The following is a 27928-nucleotide window of genomic DNA, read 5'->3' as shown; positions in this document are numbered from 1 at the left end:
CGTGACCGTTCCCCATTTGCCAAGCCCTGCGTACATCACAGCCACTGCCTGAGGACATGGGGTGCCCGGGGTGGACGGGAGCCTCTGGGCTCTCTCACGTCCGGGGTGGGATGCTCCTCACGACCGTCTGGGCCCTGCACTTGGCTCTCTTGGGCAGCTACTGACCTCGCCGTGACTGATCCGCTCCCCCGGGGTGCTTCACACCAAGCACACAGATGTTCTGGCCCCGAGAGGCGAGCATCGGAAGCACCGAGCCCTGACTACACAGGACCAGTAGAGAGTCATCTCTTCTGGAAGAATTCCCAGCAAAGAGAAGCCAGTCTGGCTCAAGGGTGAACTGGCAGCCGCCCCACATGTGAGCTGAGGTCCCTGATGCCCACCACCAAGTTCTCTGAAGACCTTCCTTTGGGTGAAGACGGTAGTCATAGGCTAGATGGTGAACACAACTGTCACCGATGCCTGGACGTTCTCATCATTGGTGTCTTAGATCGTGGCCATAGCCTGCCCACAGCCCCATCCATTTTCCTCCTTGGGACACCATGCTGGGCTTGGTTGCTCTTTGTTCAGAATCACTGCCAACCCTTTACTTTTTTTTTAATGTTGGTTTATTTTGAGAGAGAGAGCGAGAGAGTGAGAGCGAGAGCGTGTGAATGGGCAGGGAGGGGAGGGGCAGAGAAAGAGGGAGAGAGAGAATCCCAAGCAGGCTCTGTGCTGTCAGTGCGGAGCCCAATGTGGGACTCCATCCCCCTAACCGGGAGATCATGACCTGAGCAGAAATCAAGAGTCAGACATTAACCGAGTTCTCTGAAGAACTCACTGCCAGCCCTTCAGGCTGGCATTCGAGGCCTATGGGACCTGGCACTGTGCATCTTTTCCAACTTCACCCACTCGCTTCTTCCTGAATGTGTCACGGGCTGCCCCACCTTAAGGTCTTGGCTAATGCTGTTCCCTCTGCTTGGAATTCTTTTCCTACCCTCTCCACCTGGCAAACTCATACTATCTGTCACGACTCAGGTCGACAGCCTGCCTCCGCATAGCAAGGTGGGTCCATGATGCACAGAAGAAAAAAAAAAAAAAAAAAAAAAGGACACATTTTCCACCACTCAGATGTAGATTCTGGCAGGAACAGACATTGGGGTTCAGAACAAAGGGCCCCGGGCCTGGGTGACTAAGGACTGCTCCCCTGCCCCTAAGCTAGGCCTGGTGGCTACGCTCTGGCAGAGCAGAGGCCTCAGAGCCAAGGCCACTCTGGGGGTGGGGGGAAGCTGGGACCTGAGGATCTATATCTTAGGGTCTGGGGGCCTGTTAGGGAACCACAGCAGCAGCACAGGCCTCTATGCTGGAAAAAAAAAAGGGAAGTAGGTAACTTTCTCTGTAGCCTGCAGAATGCCAAGGCCAGAGGAGAACCGGAACACTGTCGTGCAATGCCAGTGGTTGGCAAAGCTGGGGGCGCTTGTGCCCACTGGCATCCTGCCAAGCCCTGGCTCAGCGGCCGGAGATCCCCTGAGCACCCGTATCTTCACGGCCTCTGGGCTGCTGCAGACTGAGGCAGGTGCTTTGCCGGCCCTGTAGCATCCTACAGCTCGGCCGGGGACGCCTCTCACCAGGTGCCCACTCCTGCGATCCTCAGAGGGGCTGGGCCAGGCCAGGCCGGGTCCTGGGCTGTAGGCTCTGAGGGCAAAGATGATGAAGGTTTCACCCTTGGGCGGGTGGGGGGGCGGACTCGTGGCAGGGCAGAGAGGGGATGAGTAAATGCAGCAAAGCAGTCCAGATGTCATGGAAACAGCCTGAAAGTCCTCTGAGTTTAGCGAATCACTGTTTTTGTGGCATCCCCAAGATAGGCTGTTGGACAGTCATTCACACATGACTTTTCACTGAATTTTTAATAACTAGGAAATTTCACATTGTATAATGTAAAGGAAAAAGCAAATTACATGCAAATTTGGGAGAGCTATAGAACATGTGCTTTCTCTGAACATATTTTAAAAATATTAAGCATAGCGGGTTCCTGGGTGGCTCAGTCGGTTAAGCATCAGACTTCAGCTCAGGTCATGATCTTGCAGTTCGTGAGTTTGAGCCCCGTGTCGGGCTCTGCACTGGCAGCTCGGAGCCTGCTTGGGATTCTCTCACTCCTCCACTCTCTCTCTCTGCCCCTCCCCAACTTGTGCTCTCTCTCTCTCTCTCAAAATAAATAAATACACTTTAGAAAATATATTAAGCATATATAGATTGCAAGCGTGTCTGAGAACCTCTACAAATCTGACCCCTGGTTGCCATTAAGTACTTGCTCTAGGTTCCCCTTGTGCTAAGAATCAACTGCATGCAGTTTCATCCCCATGTCAGCTTTGCGGCCCCAAGACAACCCCTCTGCAGCCTGGCTTCCTATTAAACGCCAGCCTTTCCAAGGCCAAACCTGGACTCTCTTACATCAGTTCGTGAGCAACAAGCACCTGCTCTGGGCCACCACGTGGTGCTGACCCTGCAAATAAATATCTCTGTCTTGGCAACATCACCCCTGCCTGAGCACCAGGGCTTTGCTGGGAATTGGATTTTTATCACATTCTACTCACCGTGTAAAAAGTGAGTAGAATGCCAAAAAAATTACATTGCAGACACTCGGTGACAGGAGGAAACACACAGCCTCACAACTTCTTCCAACTGCAAGGTCAGCGGGTGGCGTGAGGCTGGCACCAGAGCCCGGCCCAGGGGAGGCAGGGGGTGTTGTCGGGGAGCAGGGACCCGCGGTTAGGGAGGAAGCCAGCGAGGCAGCTGCTGCTGCCCGCAAAGCCTGGCTGGCCTTTTGCTCTGTTTCTCGGAGACTCCTCAGTGTCCCTTCACGGAGTCCCCTTTCATCTCTGCCAGTTTGAGGGGGCTTCAGGTCTTTGTCATGAGAATGCCTTGCCTGGAATAATGAGATGCTGGGGGCACAATGCCCGGCGCATCCGGGCTCTTGGCAAAGCTGCTCCCTGCGTATTTGGTATCGTCGTTACGGGTGAAGGTCGGGAGGCCTACAGCTGCCCATCTCAGAGGCACCTCTGGCCTATGAAGGCATGTGCACTTTGGGCTCTGGGTCTCTGTCCATTCTGGGCACGGCCTGAAAAGTTAACCCTTCCTTGGCCACAGGGAAAAGTGATTCTGGAGGCCTTGCTTTGCATTACAGCCTCTAGGGGGCGCCAGGTCTGACCAGAACCCTCCAGTTCCCAGTCTGCCGCACACCCAGGTTCCATTTCAATCCGCTTCTCAGGGAAGCAGGTGCTGACAGACGAATCTGAAATGCCACTGTCCTCCCAGACGGCAACCTCTCTTCTCCACTTCCTTAAGGTGCCTGAGGTCGAGCACTCCCAGGACAGAAGGGCTTGTCTCTTCCGGAAAGGAATGTGCCTCTACCCAGGGGAGAAGATTCTCTTAAACACAGTGTGTGTCTAGGGTTTAGTGGGGGCAGCCATGTTCCTCCAGGTGAGCAAAACCTTTGGGGAGCCCCTGGACACCTGCCTGTTGTGTAATCCCTACCAGTTTTTTTTTTCTTTTCACAATCTAAGTGCCTGACTTAAGCTTTAATTGCTGAGGTATCCATTCCAAAGAGGCATCCTTCAACGGTATTTTGAATAAACACGTCGCCAGTCACAAGACTAGATAACAGCCAGGCTGCCCTCCTCCACTGAGGCTCCTTTGTTCTAGAGATCTTGGTTGATTTAGACAGCTGACCATTTGGGCCACTTTTATTTTCTCTCTTCGTGCATATTAAATTTCCCTCTCATAGTTTGTTTGAAAGATAGAGAGAGAGAGAGAGAGAGAGAGAGAGAGAGCTCACACACCCATGCATGCATAAGCAGGTAAGGGGCAGGGGGAGAGACAGGATCTCAAGCAGGCTCCACACCCAGAGTGGGAATGGGGCTCCATCCCGTGACCCTGGGATCATGACCTGAGCTGAAATCAAGAGTCCGAAGCTTAACCGACTGAGTCACCCAGGCGCCCCATCCCCCCTCATGTTTTAAATTCACCAATTAAGAGTGAGCCTGTGAAACCCTAGGTTTCCACTGTCAACCTCCAAAAAAGCAGAACCCCTGGCCCACATGTGCTTTCTCCCCATGACCTCACTGTGGGGCCCCCGGGGTGCTATGTAGTTTCTAGGTCTTGTAAGCAATAAACCTTTCTTTTTCTTCTTTTCAAATTAAAAAAAAATTTTTTAAATGTTTATTTATTTTTGAGACAGAGAGACGCAGAGCATGAACAGGGGAGGGGCAGAGAGAGAGAGAGGGAGACACAGAATCGGAAACGGGCTCCGGGCTCTGAGCCATCAGCACAGAGCCCGACGCGGGGCTCGAACTCGCGGACCGTGAGATCGTGACCTGAGCCGAAGTCGGCCGCTTAACCGACTGAGCCACCCGGGCGCCCCAATCTTCTTTTCAAATTTGTATTTAAAGTCTAGCTAGTTACCGTACAGAGCAATATTGGTTTCAGGAGGAGAATTCAGTGTTTCATCACTTCCATACAACATCCAGCGTTCATCCCAACAAGGGCTGTCCTTAGTACCCATCACCCATCTAGCCCATCCCCGCCCCCTCCTTTCATCAACCCTCAATTTGTTCTCTATCTTTAAGAGAGTCTCTTAATAAACCTTTATTTTTTTTCAAAGTCTCCTGATGGTTGTTGCTGAAGGGTGTCTTGCAAACGTAATAAGAACCACAAGGGCCGGTCCAGCCACAACACTGGTCGCTTGTAGGCCAAGACCCGCACACGGCACGGCCTGAACCCCACTGTGGGGCCGAGGGCTGGAGCAGGCAGACCCCTCCCGTCAGAAGTAAACCTCTCCAGATGCAGCCCGTGCGGCTCACTTGCCCTGCTGACTTGGCCTCGGACAGGCCCCTGACTGCTTGCTGCAAACCTACTGTGAAGGCCATGGGGTGCAGGTGAGGGGCAGTGGAGAGGTCGTGCTTGGATGTCATTATGCCACTTGGGCTGTGTGAGTTACAAACCTGTTACCCATCCCGCATTCAGCTCACAGTCACGTTCATGCTGTTCTTCTTTCTGGCGCAGCGGGGGAGGCCAGGGGGGTGCGGCAGGGCTGGTGCCCAGCTCTGGTCAGCGGACAAAGGCCTGGGAGTTTGGCTTGGCCTTTCCCAGAGCCACGTCCTGACTGCGGGTCAGCCTGTGCTGGTCCTGACTGGCCCCGGCTCCCCCAGACCCAATAAGGCTGCGCATCAGACCTTCTGGGTAGCTGTAAAAGGTGCCACTTTGGAAACTGGGAGAGTCTGCGGGCTACGGGGGCTCAGCAGCCAGGGGAGGGGGAGGGGTGGTCCCACGGGAGCTGGGTGGGACTCAGCATCCAGCTTGGCCTTAGCCGAAGGGGCTGCCCCCGTGCACAGGTGAGCAGCAGTCCTGAGGCCCCATTTCCAAAAGCCCTGCCACCTGGCCTGAACCTCGGCGGGGACTTACCCAGGCCCAGGTTGGAGATGGTCTCGAGGTCTGTGAAGCTGTGGGCCTCAAGGATGGCCTGGGGCAGCCTCAGCGTGAAGGGCAGCAAATCTCTGTGGAGACAGGAAAGGTCGGAGGTCATGTGGGGGAGAGGGACCCATGTGCCCATTCCCTGGCCCCACAGCCCATAAAGGAAGCAACCCTGATGGCTGATGGGTCTCCATGCAGACTGGAAGCTTCCCTGGGGGCCCAGGAGCTGAGCCCTGTGGCCGAGGGAGCCATCAGTCGGCTCTAGTCCTGTGCCAGCACTGAGGGACCCGGAGAAATGGGAGACTGTGCTTGGGAGTTGAGGGGGGTGGGTCACGGCTTCTCCCTGGTTTTCCTGTGGGAAGCCCAGGAAGTTTCCTCTACTGGTGCTATTCTGGGTAGTGACCCACGCCTTCCTGCCTGCTGCTAACCATTGTGGGTCCACGCTGAGATGGGCAGTGAGCTCATAGTCAGGCTTCCCCTGTGAAGGTTACCAGTCGGCCCCTCCGGGCAGGCCGGGCCTAGACCCAGGCTGCACCCTCAGTGCTCATCCCCAACTCAGGCCACCACTATCCCAATCTCTAACTTTGAAGGATGGCGCAATTCATCCCTGTGTTGCCTCAGTTTACCCAGTTGGCTCTCTGGCCTGCCAGCAGGGTTTCCAGTGGCTCCTCGGTCACTGTGTATGTCGTAATGGCCTGCAGAGTCCCTCAGCTCATTTGGTGCCCACCCCCCGCCACCAGGACACTCTCCTATGCCCCCTCACCCCCCCTTCTCTGTGTGCTGCTCAAGATGCCGTCATGGTGGCTGCAGACCACCCCCAGCCTGGGACCCCTGCGTCCACGGCCTTCCCTGGCCTTGGCTCTGCCCCCTGCCTCTCCCGCCAGCTCCTCGCTTCTGCACCACAGACCCTTCTCTTGCACTCAGGGGCCTCCTGGCTGCCTCCCAAAAGGGCATGCTCATTTTCCTGTAGGGAGCATGCTTTGCTATGCCGCACCTCTGAGCTTTGCATAGAGGGAAGGCCCCCTCTTCCCCCCGAACACGTCTACTTAGATTCTACACATCCTTTGAGGCTGTACCATGGACCCCCTCCTTCTCCATGACCCAGTGTTGTTCAAGGACTTCATCTGTCCCCACTCCCTGACACTTCATCCAATTCAACACTTCACCCAGGGGCTGCCTCTTCTGATCCAAGGCAAAGCACCCACAGGATAGAGTGTTTGTTGAGTGACTATTATGTGCCAGGTACTGAGCTGGGTGTTTGCAGGCTTTGTGTCACATGATATTATTACTATTACGACGACGACGACGATGATGATGATGATGATGATGATGATGACTGTATCACAGCATGTGGGTAGGTATTAATACCTTTGTATTACTTAACTTTGGATCAGAATCCCATGGGAGGGCTGCTAAAAATGCAGATCCTCAGATCTACGTGCATGGGCTCCCAGGGTCAGGTCTGGGGGTGGGCTAGGAATCCATACACACACACACACACACACACACAGAGACACACACACACACACACGAGACAGAGTGAGAGAGAGTGTGTGCAGGCTCATGAGCAGGGGAGGGGCAGAGAGAGAGAGAGAGAGAGAGAGAGAGAGGGACAGAGAGAATCCCAAGCAGGCTCTGTGCTGTCAGTGCAGAGCCCAGTGTGGGGTTCATCCCAGTCACCCTGAGATCATGACCTGAGCTGAAGTCAAGAGTCAGACGCTTAACCAACTGAGCCACCCGGGGCCCCCAAGAATCCATATTTTTCACTAGCTCTCAAGGGGATCCTGATGGACACAGCCTGGGATGCGAATCACAGCCCCCAAAACAAAAGCTATCCATACAAATAAAAATCGAGCACCTCTCCGGTTGTGTGTATGTGTACGTGTGTACGTATACATTCCTTATATAACGGACCATTAAGTCCCTTAAAAAGCATTCACAAAAACGGAAATTTGAAAAATGGAATAATGCTCCAATGGAATAAGCATGAATGTTCCAACATGTCCCCCCACACGTGGGTGGGTCAGCCTGTGTACCTCCCAGGGTAGGAGATGCCCCTCCCTAAAGGCCTCTATTCTACTCAGTGGTTTTTGAACGTTTTGACCATGACCGCCAGTAAGAAACACATTTGGCATCTCGAAGCAGTGTATATCCCCACGCACACGCTCTCTCCCTCACACACACTCATACACACACATAACTAAAGCAAGAGTTTAGCAAAACAAGACTTATCCAACTTATGTGAGACACATTCTGATATTTCCCAGTCTCATTTAAATTTTCCTTTAATTTTTTTTTAATGTTTATTTATTTCTGAGACAGAGAGAGACAGAGCATGAGTAGGGGAGGGGCAGAGAGAGAGGGAGACACAGAATCTGAAGCAGGCTCCAGGCTCCGAGCTGTCAACACAGAGTCCGACGCGGGGCTCGAACTCACAAACTGTGAGATCATGACCTGAGCCGAAGTCGGTCGCTCAACTGACTGAGCCACCCAGATGCCCCTAAATTTTCCTTTAAAAGGAGAGCAGTCCTGATCCACTAGATCAATTTTATGATCCCCTCCAGGGTGTTTTCTAACACTAACCACCAATTTTGCAATTTTCCACACACCAACAGGGTGTCCCACGAGTTAATTCCATTCTGGTGCTAATTACTTAGAAGTAGTGTAGCCCCCACAGGTAAGGGACTCCGCCCCACCTTCAGAAGCCTGTTGCAAGTCCCGGACCACCTGCACTTCCCGACTGACTGGCTATAACTTGCAGGTTCCCACAGCCCCCTCCTCAGGTTTGACCATTTGCCAGAATGGTGCACAGAACTCAGGGAAATGCTTTCCTTACATTTACCAGTTTATTATAAAGGATGCAACTCAGGAACAGCCCAAAGAGGTGCATAGGCAAGGTACGGAGGAAGGGGCGCTGAACTTGGATGCCTCTCTGGGCGCGCCACCCTCCTGGCACCTCAGTGTGTTCAGCAAGTGGGAGGTGGGTGGGTGGGGCTGCAAGTCCCAGCCCTCTGAACACTCTGTCTTCCTGGTGACCAGCCCATCCTGAGGCTCCCTGGGGGTCCTGCCTATGTCAGCTCTTGGCACAAACTCAGGTATCACTAAAAGGGGCTCATGATGACTAACAAAAGACACCCTGTCACTCAGGCAATCCCAAGGGTTTTAGGAGCTTTGTGTTGGGAACGGGGACAAAGACCAAACCAAATATATTTTCGTGTTATACTATACTCCCATTATAATGGGAGTATAAACAGGATTGAAATAAAAACAGGGAGGGAGACAAAACAGAAGAGGCTCATAAATATGGAGAACAAACTGAGGGTGGCTGGAGGGCTTGTGGGAGGCGGGATGGGCTAAACAGGTAAGGGGCATTAAGGAGTCTACTCCTGAAATCATTGTTTCACTATATGCTAATTTGGATGTAAATTTTAAAAAATAAAAAATAAAATAAAAAAAAATAAACAGGATGGAAAAACACCACATACCAAAAACACACATAATGAGTATACTATCTCATTAATGCTCATTTTCTCTTCCCCTGAGGGCTGGGCAACCCTGCCCAGTTCCTGTAAAGCCTTGGGGTGACCTGGGGAATGCTTATTTCCATGGAATGTCCTGGAATGTCCTGGCTTGTGGGAACAATATGTGTCCCCTCAATGCCCCCATGGCACCCCCAGCTCCATCCCTGAGAGCCCTTGGGTGACTTTTGTGGTTTTGAAAGTTCATCACTGTAGGGGAAAAAACATGATCTTATTTTGGTAAATTTTTTATTAAAAAAATTTTGTTTTAATTTTTTTAATGTTTTATTTATTTTTGAGAGGGAGCACATGCGAGTGGGAGAGGGGCAGAGAGAGAGAGGGAGACACAGAATCCAAAGCAGGCTCCAGGCTCCGAGCTGTCAGCACAGAGCCCGACGCGGGGCTCGAACTCAAAAACCGTGAGATTCATGACCTAAGCCCAAGTTGGACGCTTCACCGACTGAGCCACCCAGGCACCCCTAAAACATTTTTGTTTGTTTATTTATTTATTTGAGAGAGAGAGAGAGAGAGAGAGAGAGAGAGAGAGAGAGAGAGAAAGTGCAAGTTGGGGAAAGGTAGAGAGAGAGAGAGAGAGAGAGAGAGAGAGAGAGAATCCTAAGCAGGCTCTGCACTGTCAGCACAGAGCCCAACACGGGGCTCGATGGTCTCACGAGCCACAAGATCGTGACCTGAGCCGAAATCAAGAGTCAGACGCTTAACTGACTGAGCCACCCAGGCACCCTACTTTGGTAAACTTTCCAAGTGAGAGAGAGGGAGAAGGTGAAAACCAGCATGAACTTCGACAGACCCTGCGAAACCCCTAGCTCTGCCAGTCCTGGCTGGGTGTCATTTCCTTCTCAGCTTCCCGGTCTGACGGAGGGGACACGATGCCCTCCCACGGGCTTGTTTTGAGAATTCAATGAGCCGGGGCATAGAAAATGCCGGCAGTGCATGCCAGCACCTAGTGAGGGCTTGTGTGTTTCATTCCTCCTCCTAAAAGCACAGGTCATGGGTGCTTCCCAGCGTGGTCGGGCTCCTTCCCTCTCCGCCGCTCACGGGCACCACCCCCAGGTAAGACCACGGCTCCTGAGGAAGCTGGGAAGGCAACGCCAGAAACAGCTTTCTTCAGAGGCAAAGAGGACCGGCCTACCACCCTGCCCCCGTGGGAAAGGAGGGTGGTAGCTTAGTCACAACATTGTGTAGTCAGGCCCGAGGGTCTCCACCCTTCCTTCCTCATTTCAGCTAACGGCACCCACTCCACGAGGCTAGACGCCTGGCCCCTGGGTGCGCTAAGGATTTGTCCTCGCGGTCCTTGTAAGGGGCTTGGTAGAGTGCCTGGAGCACAGTCAGTGCTCCAGAAAAGATCCAATGTGTTCACGGCCCTGTTGCCCAGGAGAGCAGCCCCAGCGCCCCCCTGGCTCCTCTGTTCCCTGACTCCCTTCTGCAGTGGCTGTCCCCCCCACCCCTCTCAGTTCCTCCAGCCGGCGCTGGGGCAGGGGCCTCCCCGCAGGCACTGCGTGGCTGCGGTGGCCCTGGGCTGGTCTCCCCTCTCCCCTCCTCCCCTCTGCCGTCTGCTGCGGCCACGCAGGTGTGCTAGAGAGCGGCCCGACTGGGAGCAGTGGTGGGGCTCACAGCAGCCGAGGAAGGATGTCCCCACAGCTCCCGGGCTTGGCGTTCGAGGCCTTCCATCTCATCCCCACCCCCGTGTCCAGCTCTCCCACACAGCCGTTCCCAAGCTTCCCACCGCCAGTCTTCCCCGCCGTGCGGTGTCCTCTACCTAGAATTCTCTCCCTGCTCTTCCTTGCTTGGTCTCCAGTGTCACCTGTTCCACAGGAAGGCCTGGACCCTCCCACCCGTGGAAGGGGAGGGCTGCAGGGGAACAGCACATGCACTCTCTAGGCCCCAGGCCCTGCATCGTGTGCCGGGAAGAAGCAGCTGGGGTTTGGGGGTCCAGATAAGCTTGGGTTCAAATCGGCTCAGGACTGAGCTGTGTGACCTGAGCGGGCGACGGCCCCAGCCTCAGTTTCCTTGTCTGTAACAGCTGTAAGAACACCCGTGATGGCCCCTGGAGTGTTTACGTCACGCCAGGCCCTCTGGCAGGCCCCTTACAAGGAACTTTGTGTCTGATTCTTAGCACAACTTGGGGGCAGGGGGCATCAGCCTCTGAAGTGGGTCCGTAGATGAGAACACCTCCCCACAAGCCAGCTGTAGGGGTTAGAAAGAACTCTGTGGGCAGAGCGCAGACCAAGCCTGACTCTACACAGATGCCTGGTCAATCAATGGGAGCCGGTTTGCTCAGTCTGCTGCTGCCCCAGCCTGACCCACGGACGCCTCTTACCAGCCCTGCCCACCCATCGCCCAGCCTCATCGGGGTCTGCTCCCGGGGACTGGCACCTGTGACCCTCAGAGGGTTGTCCTGAATGCTGGAGCCTCACTGCCTGCCCCACTGACCCTGCGGAGAGCCACAAATGCCTCTGTCATGGGGGCTGGTCGGGTGGCTTGGTGGGTACGAAAGCCTAGCCCCGCTGGCTTTAAGGTGGACAACGCTGAGGTCTCTCTTCTGCTCCAGAGCCGCCCTTGGGATCCTGCTGAGGCTGGGATGGCCCCTGCAATCTCACCTCTGCTGGACTCTTCTCCCTCCCGCGTCCTAGCTCCCCCTCCCCCTGCTGCTCTCTCCTTGGGGGCAAGTCCTTTAGCATCACCTGTATGCGTGCCTCTAGGGGAGCCCCAGCTAAGCTATGACTGCGCCCCACCCCAGACCCGCTGGGTCAGAATCTCTGGGGTAGACTCCAGGAGTCGGTATTGTTTTAAAATTTTTTGTCCTGTTTATTTGAGAGACAGAGAGAGAGAGGCAGGGGGAAGGGCAGAGGGAGAGGGAGACACAGAATCCAAAGCAGGCTCCAGGTTCCCAGCTGTCAGCACAGAGCCTGACGCAGGGCTCGAACTCACGAACTGTGAGATCATGACCTGAGCTGAAGTCGGATGCTTAACTGACTGAGCCACCCAGGTGCCCTCAGGAGTCTGTATTTTTAACCAGCTTCCTGGGCGACTGCAAAACCCAGGCAGGTCTGGGAAGGCTCTCTAGAGCCCTCACACCAGACGACCATCCAGCCCGGGACGTTAGGGTGAGCACTCTGAAGCAGGGCCCGTGTCTTCCCGCATGGGGACAGGGAGGGGGGAGCGTGTGCTCCCAAGGAAAGTGCTGGCTCTATGCTCTGCCATCTTGGCGACCATCCCCTTGAGAGCTAAGGCATCCACAGCTAGGGGAGGCCGGATGACAGCGAGGTAACGGGTCTCCAGCTCCTGGCCTGGGGCTCTTCCTCCCACAGCATCTCACTCCTCACATACGGCCTTGGTGCTGACTCCAAATACGGTAATGTTGACTTCGAGACATACGGGCTCTGTGCCCTGTGATCTCGTGGGTTCCCTGAGCAGCTGAGGGTGGGCAAACGGGCACCTGTTTTTCTGGAACGCAGAGAAACAGCAGCCAGAGGCGGAAAGGTCGGCAGGTGACAGCGTGCGCTTGGTGACCATGGCTCCAGATCTCTCTGGACACAAAGTCACTACTCCAGCACGCCCTCCCAGGGCCCAACCCACGGAAACAGAACCAGAACGCCTACTAGCTGCTGGGTGGCTCCTTTATCCGCTTTCTTTCTCTGGCATGTGTCAGCGGGTATGAGCATTCCCATTTTACAGAAGAGGAAGTTAAGCCTCAGAGAGACGAAGAGACGAGTGCAAGTTCTGGGCTCTGCAATGATGTCATTGTTCATTTATTCATTCCAAGCACCAAACGCCATGCTGGGCACTCTCTCCTAAGACAGGAACTTCTCAGAACAAGAAAGCTCCCTGAGAGCTCGGCAGGTCATAACATATGGAGGGCCAGGGGGTCTCTGCCGCTCTGCCTCGGAAAGAACATGCCAGATCATTGAAATTATTGTGAGAGGCACACAGTGCGGGGGGGGCGGGGGCGGTTGTAGCAAAGATCATAGACCTTGGAGATTTACCTACTTTCAATCTCCATGCCGCCATTTACCACCCATGTGACCTGAACAAGTTACTTCTCTCAGCCTCAGCTTCCACATCTGTGAAATGGGAACTTCCCTCAGGGAACTGTTCGCAAGACTTACAAAGGTAATGGATATAAAAACTCTTAGCACAGTGCTGGGTACTGGAGAGCCCTCAACAGGTGCTGGCTGTCAGCGGCTGCTATCACCCAGCATCACGTTTTTCTGCCCATCGCAGCCCAGGAGGGTTCTGGCAGGTGGGAAGGGCGTACTGGGTTGAGCATGGTTTTCACGGGAGGCAGCAAGGATGGTCTCTCGGACGCATGGAGAAGCGAGCCTGGAGCCCTGGAGCCCAAGGCATCCTGCCCAGCCCTCGTCAAGGGCCTGGAGCTTCAGCCATTATGACACCAAAATACCTTTTTACATCCCTATTGGCCTGCAGCCAGTTCTGAGGAAACAGAGCAGCTCTGAGGGTGGTGATCAGTCACTCACCCCACCCAGCAGCTACTTAATAATCACAGGCTCTGTCCCACTGAGGGGTATCAGCCCTTCCTGTTGTCCCCACAGGAAGTGCCATCTATAACCCCTGCAACAGGGCGGGTCAGGTCCTCATGGGACTCCAGGCTGTCCTGGAAGCTGGAGCACAGGAAGTTGGGGTAAGGGGCTGTGAGTCAGGGGGCAGGTGGTGACGAGGGAGGGGCCCTTACCGGCCAGACTAAGATAGCATCAGAGCCAACACCTCCCTCATGGTTACCAGGGCAAAGCCGGGGACCGTCCCCTCTCTGTGCCTCCTCTGGCCGAACCTTTCCTTCCCTCTGGGGGCTCCCCTGTGACCCTCACCCCCACCCAAGGGTGCACGAATGCCGGTTGCAACCAGATGCCCTTCTGTGGGGCCAGATCTACTCACCTACTGACACAGTAGAACGCGATCAGTCTGAAGATGTCCTCAAACACAAGAACCGAGCCTTCCAGGTACAGTACTGAGGAGAGATGACAGAAGCTCTGGATGAGTGTCCCTGCCAGGCGGAAGGAGACTCCCTGAGGGTTGGGGCCATACCTGCCGCCTTCACAGGGGGTCCCAGTGCCAACCACAGTGCCTGGCATCCTGCAGCCTCATACACATCGGCTCCTAACCAGACTGTAGGCAAGTGGGGACTGAACTTCTGTGGTGTTAATCCACTGAGATTTCAGGGGACTATTACAGCAGCTGGTTATCTTTGATATACAGTCATCATTTGGGGCAAAATGACACAGGAGACTCTAGATCGTAAAAGCAGAATTAAACATTGAATTGATGAGGGTCATCTCAATCTGACAAGGAACTGGGAGCGGGGGCCAGCAGGGGGCAAGTTGCCCAGTTCTTTCTGGGTCTCCAGGAGGTGCAGGAGGGCAGGACCAGGGCCACTGGCCTTTCACCCAAGAACCCCTGGGCCTGTTAGAACCTTACTCGATTTGGCTATATGGGTAATCCAAGAGTGAGGGTGACCCTGGTATTTCCCAGCTCTGACAACAAAAAGGGATCAAAGCACTTGCGATGCCATCCCAAGGTGGATATGGCTTGGAGGGGCACGGTGCTGGGATGTGCCTGAAGGTAAGTGGGGGTGGACCGACCCCACTTTGGAACCCAAAGGGGACCGACCAAAGAACCCTGCTTTGGGTTCTCAGGACAAGGGGCCCAGAGAAGCTAAGCCATTTGGTCGAAGTCCACTGCCCATCTTGGCTGTCATGCAAGTTCACGACCCCTGACTGTCATCCCAGGGCTCCATATGCCCAACAGGTGATGCTCCCTGTGTTGGGGATCCCCCACAGTGAACTTTCTCAGGCACCAGAGATACCAAGAAACAGAGGGTCACACTTCAGCTCCAATTTCCTAAGGTTCTTCTCCCATCTGTGTGGTGGAGGGGAAGTCAGGACCTGGGTCCCAGGCCTGGCTCCAACCATGGGTCAGGGCCACCACCTGCAAAAGGAAGGAGCCCTTCCAACCATACACCTAGATGACAGGAGGCTGTTCTGTTTTCAAAGCCTAGGACAGCATTTCACTGCACTGTGCTCTGCGACACGGGCACACACGAACCAACATGTTTTGTTCCAATAGCTTGGTATCATTTTATTTTATTTTTTATTTTTTTCACATTTATTTATTTTTGATAGAGAGAGACAGAGCACAAGTGGGGGAGGGGCAGAGAGAGAAGGAGACACAGAATCCGAAGCAGGCTCCAGGCTCCGAGCTGTCAGCACAGAGCCCGACGCGGGGCTCGAACTCACAAACTGCGAGATCATGACCTGAGCCAAAGCTGGATGCTTAACTAACTGAGACACACAGGCGCCTCCGAATAGCTTTATTTTTATATTTGCCTTCTTTCAACGTACTAGACACTGTTCTAAACGGTTAACAGGATTTTTAAAAAGAAGTTACACTCATCATCTATTTACGGCAAAGAAATAATGGTTTCCCATAGACACTTTAAGAGTTTAAAGAAACGCTAAGTAAATTTTTTTTTTAAATGTTTATGTATTTCTGAGAAAGAGAGACAGAGAGGGACAGAGACACAAAATCCAAAGCAGGCTTTGGGCTCTGAGCTATTAGCACAGAGCCCGACACAGGGCTCAAACTCACTAGCCATGAGATCATGGTCTGAGTCCAACTGACTGAGCCGCCCACGCGCCCCAAGAAAAAATACTAAGTAGATTAAAGTGCCAGTGGTGCTTGGAAGGTGCATACAAATGACTTAGTCAGAAACATCCATCCCTGGAACTGCCACCCTTTGTGAATCAGTAGCAGTTGGGGCGGGCCACAGCGCCACCTAGTGCTGGCATTTGGGACATCACCGACTCTCTCAAGAAGCGACAGGCCAAGGGAGCCCCGGGCCAAAAAAGACAGCCTGTAGCCTCAAGAGGTAGAGAGAGCTCCGTCTATCAAGCGGGGAAGTAAAGACTTCCTTGCGAATCCCTCAAGGGGAGGCTAGTAGTGATGCATGCAGAAAGCCTAGCGTACCTGGTGCGCGTACTCAACAGTTAGTAGCTGTCCCTAGCCACGGGGACACGGGGACATGTCTGACCTTTGCAGGACACACTTGAAACTTTTAAGATAAAGTCAGCCACTCCCTCTTCTGCGGGGACAGCATTCCTTCACACCACGGACACCCCTGGGGGAGCTCCTGCATGCCAGGGCCAGGGTGTGGCCCAAATCTGAGTCTCCTCTCCCCCAGGACCCAGAACAGTGTGTGGCACGCAATTTGGGAGATCACTATGTGTATTAAATGTCTATCTGGGAGGGAGACCCCGGAGGAATAGAGGCCTCGGGACACTTTGGATGGCTCATCGCTCTCCCCCGCAGGAGTCCAAAGGGACACCTCAGACCTGAGGGAGTCCCGACAGACAGCTTCACATCATTCCGGAGCACGGGCTAATGCAAATGGGTAAGCGTTCGATGATCCTAATGTTGGCTGGGCTTAGCTTCCAGGACCGTCCACAGTTCTGTGCTGTACCGGCCTGGTGCCTCGTGTGTGGGCGCCCGGGCCCAAATGCCCAAATGTGAACATGCCTCCGTCACTCTGTTGCTTACCCTCTCTGTGCCTTGGTTTCTTCAGCTATAAAACAGGGATAATAAAGTATCCACCTGTTATGGGTTGAATTGTGTCCCCCAAAAAGGTATGTTGAGGCCCTGACCCTGATTTGGAAATAGGGTCTATGTAGGTATAATCAAGTTAACATGCAGTCAGACTGGATTGGGGTGAACCCTAAATCCCATGAATGGTGTCCTTACAAAAATGCGTAAAGACGTGGGACACAAACGCAGAGAGGAGAAGGCCACATAACGATGCAGGCAGAGATTAGAGCAAGGCCTCTATGAGTCAAGCAACACCAGAGAGTGCTAGTTTTCACCAGAAGCTAGAAGAGAGGCATGGAACAGATTCTCCCTGATCTGCAGAAACAACGAACACGTTGACTGTTGATTTCTGACCTCCAGAACTGCGAGAAAATAAACCTGTGTTGTTTTAGGACCACAAATAGCACAGCGGTCCTAGGACACTAATGAACCCACTCATAAGCAATGCTCATTCCCAGAAGCCGCTAGAATGGTGCACAGCACGCTCAGTCAGTGACAATACAGGATTACTAAACCGTAACTTTAAACCAGTAAGCCAGTCATGGAGGTAGAAGGGTTTCTGTGGCTCTGCTTGGCATTATTTCGTATGGCTCCTCAAAAGAAAACCTGTCCCTTGGGGGGCCCATTTTCCTCACTTTATCCTGTCAACACCGTCCATATTCCTACCCCTGGGCCTTTGCTCGTGCTGTTGCTCTATGCATGAGAATCCATCTTTTTAAAAAATTATTATTATAATTTATTGTCAAGTTAGCTAACATACAGTATATACAGTGTGCTCTTGGCTTCGGGATTAGATTCCCATGATTCATCACTTACATAAAACACCCAGTGCTCATCCCAACAATGCCCTCCCCAATGCCCTTCACCCATTTTCCCTGCTCCCCTCCCCCCCACCCCGCCCCGCCCCTCCACTCCCTTCCACCCTCAGCTTGTTCTCTGTATTTAAAAGTCTCTTACGGTTTGCAATCTTTGCCCTTCGCCACCTTCAGGATTCAGCTCTACGTCTATCTTCCGGCCCAAAACCTTTCCCGAGTGTTCCGACCTCCCCCAGGGAAAGCTGCACACGGGAGGGACTATGCAAACCCCACATTTTCCCATCAGGGAAACGTCATACATACGCTCACATTGTGATGTGAGGTCGTGAGACTGTGGACCCCCTGAGAGCAGGAACAGGTCTTAACTTTCCTCATCACCTGCCCTGCACCTGACACCGTGTTGGGCACCCAGGAGGACTCTGAAAGGGACAGCCGGGCTGCCCAGGCCCTCCGGGGCTGGAATCGAGAGTGGACCAAATTTATAGAGACAAAAGTAGGTGAGTGGCTGCTTAGGGCTCGGGGGTGGGGGAGGGAGGAGAGGTAGGGAGATGATATGGTTTTCATTTTTTTAAAAATCGTGCTGAGCTACAAAAACACACAATTTAGCATTTTAACTATTTTAGGGGTGCAGTTCAGTAGCATTAAGTACAAACACATTGGGCAACATGGGGCTTCTTTTTGGAGGCGATAAAATGTCCTTACACTCACTAGAGTGGGGATACACCACTCCGAACCAAAAGCCGCTAAAGGAGCCCCCTAAGTGGGCGAATTGTGTGAACTAAATATATTATATGGCTATCTTTCAATAAAGCCACTACATTAAAAAAAGAAGGAGTAGACTAAATTTCACTGCCTAGATTGTGTTTTTCTGGGAGTTTTATAATGAGCACATATGACCTCAGTAAGCAGAGAAACTATAAAGAGTCTACATTTTTCTCTAGCCTTTTTAAAAAAATGTTTATTTTTGAGAAAGAGAGAGAGACAGAGTGTGAGCAGGGGAGGGGCAGAGAGAGGGGGAGACCCAGAATCTGAAGCAGGCTCCAGGCTCCGAGCTGTCAGCACAGAGCCCGACGCGGTCTGGAACTCACAGACCACGAGATCGTGATCTGAGCCAAAGTCGGATGCTTAACCGATTGAGCCACCCAGGTGCCCCAGTAGATTTTTTAAAAAAATTTTCAGTGTTTATTTATTTTTGAGAGAGAGAGAGAGAGAGAGAGAGAGAGAGAGACAGCGTGAGTGGGGGAGGGTCAGAGAGAGAGGGAGACACAGAATCCAAAACAGGCTCCAGGCTCTGAGCTGTCAGCACAGAGCCTGACGCGGGGCTTAAACTCACGAACCGTGAGATCATGACCTGAGCTGAAGTCTGATGCTTGACCGACTGAGCCACCCAGGCACCCCTCTTTGCTCATTCTGTACTCAAGTTGTTTGCTGTTTTGTTTTGAAGGGCTCAGAGTTCCTCTTTAGCTAGGACATTTTCATAATGTATTCATTTCTCCACAAATATTTATTGTGCTCATCATCTTGATAAAAAGGGTAGGTGGATATAGAAATTGAGAAATTGAGAGGCAGCCTCACAGGTAGAAGGATGACAGGGAATTTGCCAATGGTCTGGCCATAGGACATCGCTCAAGCTGGGTCCCCGACAGGAAAGGCCACAGGCGCAGAACCTGAGAATAAAAAGCCACTGTGACGACAGGCTGGGGAATGGTTCGCAACTGGGGAGCAGGAGGGACAGACGTCGGCAGGCCTGGCAGGTGCAGCCAGGCCCGCTGGTCCTCATGCCTCCCACCCCTCGAGGCTCCTTCCCCGCTTGGAAGGCCGCAGTTACCTTCTGGCGGCCCAGCAGCACGGTTGCCATGGGAACCGCCACCTGGGCAGTTTGTGGCTCAGGTGGGAAAAGGCCTCTTTGCTACTCTCATCAGGCCTGTCCAAAGGCTCGATTTTCTGCAGTAGATGAAAACTACTGCCCCTGCTCCCAGGGGTGAAAGTGGGGAGAGTAGCAGTTTCTCCGGAGTCCGGGGGACCCTGTGGGTCCAGGCCCAGCTCTGGCGCCCACTTGTTTCCAGAAGCTCCCGCAGCAGCTGCCTGTCCTGTGAAATGGGAGAACAGCCATCTCCCTGCCCGAAGGAAGGGTGCTGCCAGACTAGGGCTTCTGGGATCGCTGGTCCCAGCGGAAGGAGAAGCGGCCAGGAGGGAGCACAGAGAGTCCCACGCTGGGCAGCAGGTCGGCTGTGCTCTCTGGGCGGGCACAGATCCGAGCACGAGTGGTGGACACCCTCGTTCCCGCTCCAGGCAAATCCCACGCGGGAACGGTACCGACCAGGCATGGGCTCCCAGTTCCATCGGCCACATGCCCAGAGACCAAAGCCCTTACTCTCAGAGTCTTGCTTCCTGAAACCGCCACGTGATGATAAGAGTAACCGAGGCCCTCCTTGGCCCTCTGGCTCCTCGTGCAGAGGTCAGAGTGGTACCCTGCAGAGGTGCTGAGTGAGGGCTAGCAGCGGCCCCTGCACCAGAGGGAACACAGAGGTCCGAAGGGCTGGGGAGGGAGCCCAGGAGGGGCGAGTTAGGGCTCAGGGACCTGGAGAGGATGACAATTTGAAAATGTGCTGGAGACAGTTTCCTTTCTCTCTCCTTGCCTGGTACCGACGGTCCAGGTAGACACCTTGGCCTCTGGCTCATTGGCTGGCCCTGGAGCCCCTTGATTGTCTATTTACAAGCTCGCCTGAGCCTCCCTCTGTGAAACTTCCAGCCCCTCTGAGCCCCGAAGCTTCTCAGTGTAAGATCATCCTTCCTTAGCTCCCCTCCCAACCCCCACCACATCTCCTCCATCAACCACGGGTCTGTGAGAGGAGGGGCATGAGCTGCAGGGAGGCTGACAGGGAAAGGAACAGGGAGGAACTGCCAGTCATGGGCAGGGGTCCAAACAGGGGGCTGCTTCCAAATGCCCCTAATGCTCTGTTATAGGATCTGGCAAGGGAGCAGAAAGGTGACTTCTCTTCCAGGTGGCTGTAGCCCTGCCCTAAACTGTACAACCTGACAGGCAGAACACCAGCTGGAGTTCATCTCCCACCAATGAGGCACTTTTGGACAGTGCACAAGCTGTGCAACTGTCCATGGCAGCCCTGGATGTGAGTCATGGCCATCTTTGCTGGTTGCAGTAGGCATAAGGAGCAATTTCCTAGTAATTTCATCTTAAGAATTTTAAGATGAAAAAGTACTGCAATGTCTTTTGTCTTTTTACTGAGTTCTATCACACATCCCAAATTTGCTCAGACTGGAGACTCAACCACACCCAAAAGCCCCTCCCACTGGACTGAGAACCATTGAAAGCCAGAAAGGAAGGGCCCTTAGAGACAGGTCTGGTCCAAACTCTCTCACTGCATAGATGAGGAAACTGAGGTCCAGGGAAGGTACATCATTGTGCTGTGAGCCAGTATTAATTTGGGTGCTCCCCAGAGTTTGATTATGGTGCTCTCTGGAATCTGATTGCTATTCTGATTGTTCTGCCCCCTTCTCCCAAATTCCTGGCTTTAGGAACCATGGGCTTTAAGCCTCCTGATTAATAATGGAGGGGTACAGTTTTCAAGGTTTCAGAATAATAATAACAATAGCAATAATAATATCGACCACTTATTAAGTGCCTACTGTGTGCCAGTCTCTATTTTTAATCATCATGGCAACTCCGTTATCCTCATTTTACAGGCCAGGAAGCTGAGGCACAGAGAGGTTAAACACATGGCCCGAAGGCCACAGTCATGATTAAGTGCCACCAGCCTGGGAGCCTGGTATATCAGGTGCCTTTTTTTTTTTTGTCCAGAGAGGTGGCCTGGGGTGGAGGGAGGGCGTCCCAGTACTTCATGCTGGAATGCACTCATTGGGTCCCTGCTTCAAGTGAATAGGTCAGCTAGCAGAGACGCCTGCCCACGGGCCACGCATTTCCTCCCCTGTCACCAGGCAAGCCCCACGTCCTCCTGGGTGACACCCTCCCAGGAAGACCCGTGGCCTCCCTCCCTCCGGCCCTGGCGCTGGGTACACACTCGGCTTTAGAGCAGGATTACACCGCGTCATGCTGTGTTCCACCTCTCGGGAGAGCTGGAGTCAGGCCTTCCTCCTTTTCCTTGTCCCAGAGCCAGGACCTTGCCGGGATGATACCGCAGCCCGGGCGGCATTTGCTGTCGCTAAAAGCATCGCCCCCGAGCCTCACGCTGGCAGCCACATCCGCCAACAGCTGCGGCTACACGGTTCGAGCTGTAACGAAAGATTCCTTTTCTTGGATGGCGCTCTTCCATAGTTAGCGACTGTGCAGACGAGGCCGTAGGTCGGGGAAAAGGAATACAGAGCAAATCGTCACGATGCAGATGGGGACTTTGCCTGGGAACTATTTATGGGTTCAGAGGCCAAAACAGAAGGGGCGACGTTAGACAGATGAGTGAACTGCCAAGTGTCAGGGAAGACTAAATCACGCGTAAGCAGACGGGGAGGAGTTTGGGGAGAAGGGGCAGGGAGGGGTGGAGAACAGCAAAGCAGAGGCATGCCGCCTGCCATCTGGGGGTCTAACTACCCACAGGGAATGAGCTGCCAGTCTGGGAAAGCCATCCACCTGCGCCTCCGCTCACATTCAGCGATCAGCAGGTGTCTTTGTCTCCATCAAGAAGAAACACTTTGCTCTGTTGGGCCAAAGGAAGAAAAGGAGGTGGCCCGAGGCACCACCCTATTGGCGAGAACACCCCCAAGTCCCACAGAAGGACCCATCAAGGCACAACCCAGCTCAGGAAACAACCCGGCCTCAGGGTCTTACCCCAGAGTTTGCAAACTTTAATCTGAGGTCTAGAAGAAAAGCGACGACCACTTACAAAAACCGGGAGGCCCAGAGAGGTTCAGTGGCTCGGCAGAGGTCACAGAGAGCTGGGAAGTGATCCCGGGACGTGACTCTACAGCCCGCGCTCTCACAAAGCACACACTCTTGGTTCTCCAGACCCCGCCGTCCAGGAGAAACAACATGCAAGCTATGCGTGCAATTTTAACGTTTCCTATAGCCACGTTGGCCTACGGTTCTGGGGAGCAAATTCAGCGGGGGCGATAGGGCACTGCATTGCGGCTGTAGGGTCAAACGGCACTCCCAAAATCAGCCCATCAGTGGGCGAGTGGGTGCTCTGATCTTTTATCTGGCTCCTCACTGGTTCTGAATGTGGGGGTGGACAAAAGGGGTGTTATTTATAGACACCCCCCACCGCGTCCCCATAGGCATAGGGCCGGATGCTCTCTTGAATCACCATAAATACCCCTGGTCAGGAAAGGACACACTGTTGCTGCACGGAGAAGAGACTCTGCTCACACAGGGAAGTTGGTAAGACCGCCCAGGGGTCAGGGCCCCACATCCTCAGGCATTTCCTCTCGCCCCAGGTTCCTCCAGCCCGTCATCTAATCCAAATTCCCCTTTAGCTACCAGATGGCAACTCTGTGGTGCAGCAAGAATAGAGATGGAAACGGGTATCTTGACCCCAAAGGGCGTGACCACCAGGGAGGGTCACTGCAGAGTCAGCATCTCATGCCCCGGAGACTCTCAAATCTCCGTCCTGAGTCCTGGACCCATGGGTTTCTTCAAATATTTGCTGAGCACCTACTATGTGCCAGGCACTGCTCCAAGCCCTGGGGTGATGGTGGTGGCTTCTTTCTCCTGGGCTCGGTGGTTCCCCGTGTTCCTTACTGTCACCCCCGCCCACCATTCTTCCCCTGGACCTGGGGTGACACTGCCACAGGTCCCTGACACCCGGTGCTTACAGGCCCCTCTTCCTTCTTCAGCCATTTCTGCCCACATGTGCTGCCAGTCCTCTTCCTAAGTGTCTCCTCCGTCCACACCCGCTGTAGGAGCCGGTGCGGGCCCCACCCTGCTCCCCTCTGGTCTCCATCCTGGGTTGTCCCCCCGCCCACCCCAGCAGTGGGGGGCTTCTGTGTGAAAGGCACATCAGACCACGTCCCCCATCTTTTTTTTTTTATTTAAAAAGATTTTTTTTAATCTTTATTTATTTTTGAGAGAGAGACTGTGTGAGCAGGGGGAGGGGCAGAGAGAGAGAGGCAGACACAGAATCGGAAGCAGGCTCCAGGCTCTGAGCTGTCAGCACAGAGCCCCACGCGGTGCTCGAACTCATGAACTGTGAGATCATGACCCGAGCCGAAGTCGGACACTTAACCGACGGAGCCACCCAGGCGTCCCACGTCCCCCCATCTTTAATGCCCTTCTGCCGGGGGTTCTTCCCCAGGTCTTTTAGATAAAGGCCAAGCATCAGGACCTGGGAGCACACTGCCCTGGGATCGACCCGGGCAATGGTCCCCGTCTTTGCCTGTCCCTTCCTTCCACACACCTCGTACTCCAGGCAACTAAGCTTCCCTTGCACACACCCCGGCATCCTGTGACTCCATGGCCTTTTTTGGACTGGCTGGCAGCCTCCCATGTTCCTCCTCACTCCTCCCCCTGGGGTCTCACTCACCCTCCAGCGTTGGAGCTCTTTCTGCCAATTGCAGTAAAATCCTAACACTTTCTTAATATCATCTTCTGTGTATCCCTATGGCCTAGTGTCCTTAAACTGGGTAGATGAATAAGTGCACGCTTTACACAATTCTCTAGTTATGTAGTGTGCGTGATCCTTGCACCCCAAAGCAGGTAGAAGTCTCCTCGAGAGCATAACCATGTTTTGCACTCAAGAGCAGTACAGCAGAGTGTTAAGCATACATGTGGGCGAGCCAGGCTGCTGGGTCTAAACCCTGGACCCACCCCTTACTCGCTGTGACCTCGAGCAAGCCACTTAGGCTCTCCGGGCCCCAGTTTCTTCACCTGTAAAACGAGGATCATACTTGTCCTGGTTATCTATTGCTGAGTAACAAACCACTTGAAAAATTCGGCAACATAAAACAGCCATCTTTTTGCAGCTCATGGTTTAGTGGGTCAGGAATTTGGGCAGGACTCAGCTGGGAGATTCTTCTGCTCATGGCACTGACTAGGTCACTTGGTGGCATTCAGCTGGGGACTGTCCTGGTCCAGAGGATCCAGAAGCCTTCCCTCATGCCTGGTGCCTTGGCAGGAAAGGCTGGAAGGCTAGGCTCAGCCGGGCCCTCTGGGGCTTTGCTCCCTCTCTGCATGGTCTCCAGGTGGTCTTTCCGGTGTGGTGGTCTCAGTCATCAGATTTCTTACATGGCAACTCAGGACTCCCAGAGTCCAAGCAGAAGCTGCCAGTTCTCTTAAAAGCTACACAGGGAACTGGCATACTGCCCCTTCTGCTTTCCTCTGTTGGCCAAAGCAGCCCCACGCCAGCCCAGATTCAAGGGGAGGGGTTGTAGCCCCTTGATGGGAACAGGGTCAAAGAAAGGACCGCCATCTTGAATCTGCCACACCACAGTGTTTATATCTTAGGGCTGATGTGCAGATTAAATGAGTTAATTCATACAAAGCGCTCCGCAGATGATTGCTATCAGTATCCTACATCCTTAGTCTCTCACTGTACCCAGGAAAGGCCCGGGCACGCAGCAAGTTCTCAGTAAATATTCTGTGTCGTAACTCAGTAGAGGAAGAGGCATGTGGAGAGCATTCTAGGTTGGGCTGTGTAGAGGGAGCTTTCTGTACCAAGCCCTGAGCCACATTCTCCACACTCGGGGTCACCTGGAGTCCTAAGACAGTGCAGTGAAAATGGGGAGAGCCCAAGAGAGCAGAATTAACACCAACCCAGCACACAGCTATGTGTGCCAAGACCCCACAGGCCCCTCTCCCAAGCATCCCCCCAAACCCGTACGTTATAGCCGAGGAAACTGAGCTCAGATGGGCTCAGGCTCTTGTCCACATTCAACCAGGGGCTGAGTGACGGGCTTCACATCCAGGTCTGCCTGGATCTGTTGGTTCCTTCTACTACAGCCAAGAAAACCACGGAAAACGCTCTCTTCTCAAAGACGGACAGGGCTTTGGTCCTCGGGACTCTGACACCAATAAGAAGGAGGCTCTCAGCCTCCCACTAGAAAGTACCTCATGGTCTCAAACGTGACCTTGTCTGTGACCAGCTTGCCGTGTCACGTGATCCACGTGGTGTCTCTGGGAATCTGTGTCCCACCTGCTGGGCCACCCCGACTCTGATGTAGTTCCTATTTCTACACACAACCAACACACACACACCTGCCTGTTTTAGAAAAAAGATACAGCTGGGGCATCCAGGTGGCTCAGTTGGTCGAGTGTCCAACTCTTGATTTTGGCTCAGGGCATGATCTCACGGTTCGTGAGTTCAAGCCCCACAGGGGGCTCTGTGCAGAAAGTGTGGAACCTGCTTGGGATGCTCTCTCTCTCACTCTCTCTCTCTGCCCCTCCCCCACTCGTGCTGTCTGTGTCTCTCTCTCAAAATAAGGAAATAAACTTAAAAAACATAAATAGAGATACAGTTTTTCATATAAGAATTGTTAACAGATTGCATGTAAATGCACACTTCATATCTACATGTACACACTCCAGGCTTCAGTTTGGAAAGCCTGCACATAGACATCAGCTCCCAATGGTTCTAGAAGGTGGGCACCCATTTTACAGATGAGGAAACCGAGCGGCAGCCTGCTGGCAAATGTGTAATGACCAGCTCTCTCGGGAAAGAAACCTCAATTTTGTAGCAGTGGCCAGCTCCCAGCAAGTAAGCACTCCTAGTATCAAGCCCAGAGTCGGGGAGCAAAGTGCCTGCTCACATCGCACAAGCCGGAGCGAGCTGTCTCCCGTGTGCCACCAAAACCACAGCTCTGAGCCAAATCCACTTTCAGATGGTTGTCATGAGGCAGAACCATCAAAAGGCCTGGCACTCAGGTGACCCACTGACTCGAGGGACTCGTCCTCCGCACGGCTGTCCTTGTTGAAACCACCTAGTCCCCTTCTGCTGCCCTGCGGTCCAGCTCTGGTTCTGTGCCATGAACACAAAGGACTCGGACATAATTTTAGCTTAGGCCTCAGATTCGGCGGGTGATTCCAAAGTCCTTAGACATGCTCGATGATCGCCCGCACTGCCTCCTTCTCCTCCACCTCCTCCTGACTTGGAGAGCCTCCTGCGTAAGGACCACGGGAGGTAAGACAAGAAACAACCTGGCTCAGGGGGAGGCACGTTGAACGTGGAGGTGGCAGCCTGGGTTCAACCCCAGCTCCGTTCATGGGCACGAGTTCCTCAGTGGCAAAATGAGGGTCCTAGCATCTGCTTCCTAGGGCTGTGGTGAAGACAAGAGGAATGGCTTCTATAAAAGCCCATCCAGTGCCTGGCACACAGTGGGTCTAGTACAGTCCCTGGCACACAGTGAGTGCGTTACAGTGGCTGGCCCACAGCAAGTCCCCAGTAACTGGGGCTAGAGCTACGTAAGATTTCATGGTGGGACCTAGTTACTGGGGAACTGGGTCTCACCTGGGGGCTGCTCAGGGCAGTCTTGGACTGAGAACAATGCCGACATTAAAGAACATTCCAGCAGGGGAAGTCCTACTGGGGCAAGTTCCTTAAAAGTTTCCACTATGAAAACCAAAACCAAGACAAACAAACAATAAGCACAACACAGCGTATGTGATAAGATCGGGACTGCTGAAAAAGCAGTGGAAACTATTCACTGAGCCTCCACAGACAAAAGGAGATGGACACAAAGAGCCATGGAAGACACCAGTCCTTTTCTACAGAACTTTCCAGAAGGTCTCACCTCTGACTTCTTCCTTAAATAGTTTGGGCAGAAAGAAGAAGTTGGCGGGACAGGCATCATAACGTGGCTTCCCAAGAGGCCAGCCCAGCTGCCTAGACACGGAGAGGCAGGTGTCTGCCTCAGCCACGGCAAGGCTTTAGAAAAATCCAAGTGCTTGGGATGTCTGGGGTCAGGCAAACAATGAATAGCACCTTCTCTCTGTGTGGGGCTTTGTCCTTCTAAGGCACTTTGCATCCGTCTCTTGCCAGGTGAGGTCAGGGATCTCTCCCCCCCGGAGTTCCAGAAACATCAAGTGACTTGCTGAAGGTCACGCAGCAAGTGACTGGGAGAGCCAGATTAAAACCCAGTTCAATGACACCGACCCATGGCTTTGCCCAAGCTCCCACCGGCCCTAACGCTGCTCACTCTTCCTAGTGGTAAGCCATCTCGAAACTCCCAGAGCAAAGTACATCTGGGAGGTGCTCCAGAGGGGCTCAGAGGTAGCAACTGGATTTCTCTTTCAGGAGAAAACCTAAAACTTGTAAGAGCATCTCTTCACACGTCCTGAACTTGGGGAAATCCTCCTAGAGCAAGCCGAGCCTCCACACAGGGTGGCCAGGAGAGCCACAAAGCACTTGGCTTTGTTTCTTCCACTCTTGTCCCAACCCACTCAACTTCCCCAGCGATCTTTTTAAGAGCAGCATCTGGTCTTATCATGGTCCTCAATAGATCCTAGCTACATACATATGCGAATGAATGAATGAATGCAGTGTCACTCTTGCATTTCTGCCTGGTTTTAGGTGTATTCACATATGTCTTCTTGTCTGTTCCTCATAACAATTTCCTTACAGGCATCATTCACTC

At 53.4% G+C, this 27928-nt stretch overlaps 1 protein-coding gene and 2 long non-coding RNA genes across 3 annotated transcripts in view; 2 read left to right on the top strand and 1 right to left on the bottom strand.

The window, feature by feature from the left end:
- RIN3 (Ras and Rab interactor 3) overlaps positions 1–27928 on the bottom strand; it is a 122657-nt gene that overhangs the window by 30429 nt on the left and 64300 nt on the right. The window contains exons 4-5 of the mRNA XM_042990415.1: positions 13875–13947; positions 5437–5528 (exon numbers count right to left, since the gene is read on the bottom strand). Of these exons, the coding sequence (XP_042846349.1) occupies positions 5437–5528; positions 13875–13947 (165 nt within the window). The remainder of the gene's footprint in view (positions 1–5436; positions 5529–13874; positions 13948–27928) is intronic.
- Positions 13556–18325, top strand: LOC122239693. The gene is made up of 3 exons (XR_006219063.1): positions 13556–13623; positions 16305–16386; positions 17567–18325. It is a non-coding gene; the product is annotated as an uncharacterized LOC122239693 (long non-coding RNA).
- On the top strand, positions 20870–22413 carry LOC122239694. The gene is made up of 2 exons (XR_006219064.1): positions 20870–21189; positions 21523–22413. It is a non-coding gene; the product is annotated as an uncharacterized LOC122239694 (long non-coding RNA).

The sequence above is a fragment of the Panthera tigris genome, chromosome B3, assembly GCF_018350195.1.
Source record: "Panthera tigris isolate Pti1 chromosome B3, P.tigris_Pti1_mat1.1, whole genome shotgun sequence".
Taxonomy (NCBI): Eukaryota; Metazoa; Chordata; class Mammalia; order Carnivora; family Felidae; genus Panthera; species Panthera tigris.
This window is presented reverse-complemented; position numbering and strand designations above follow the sequence as displayed.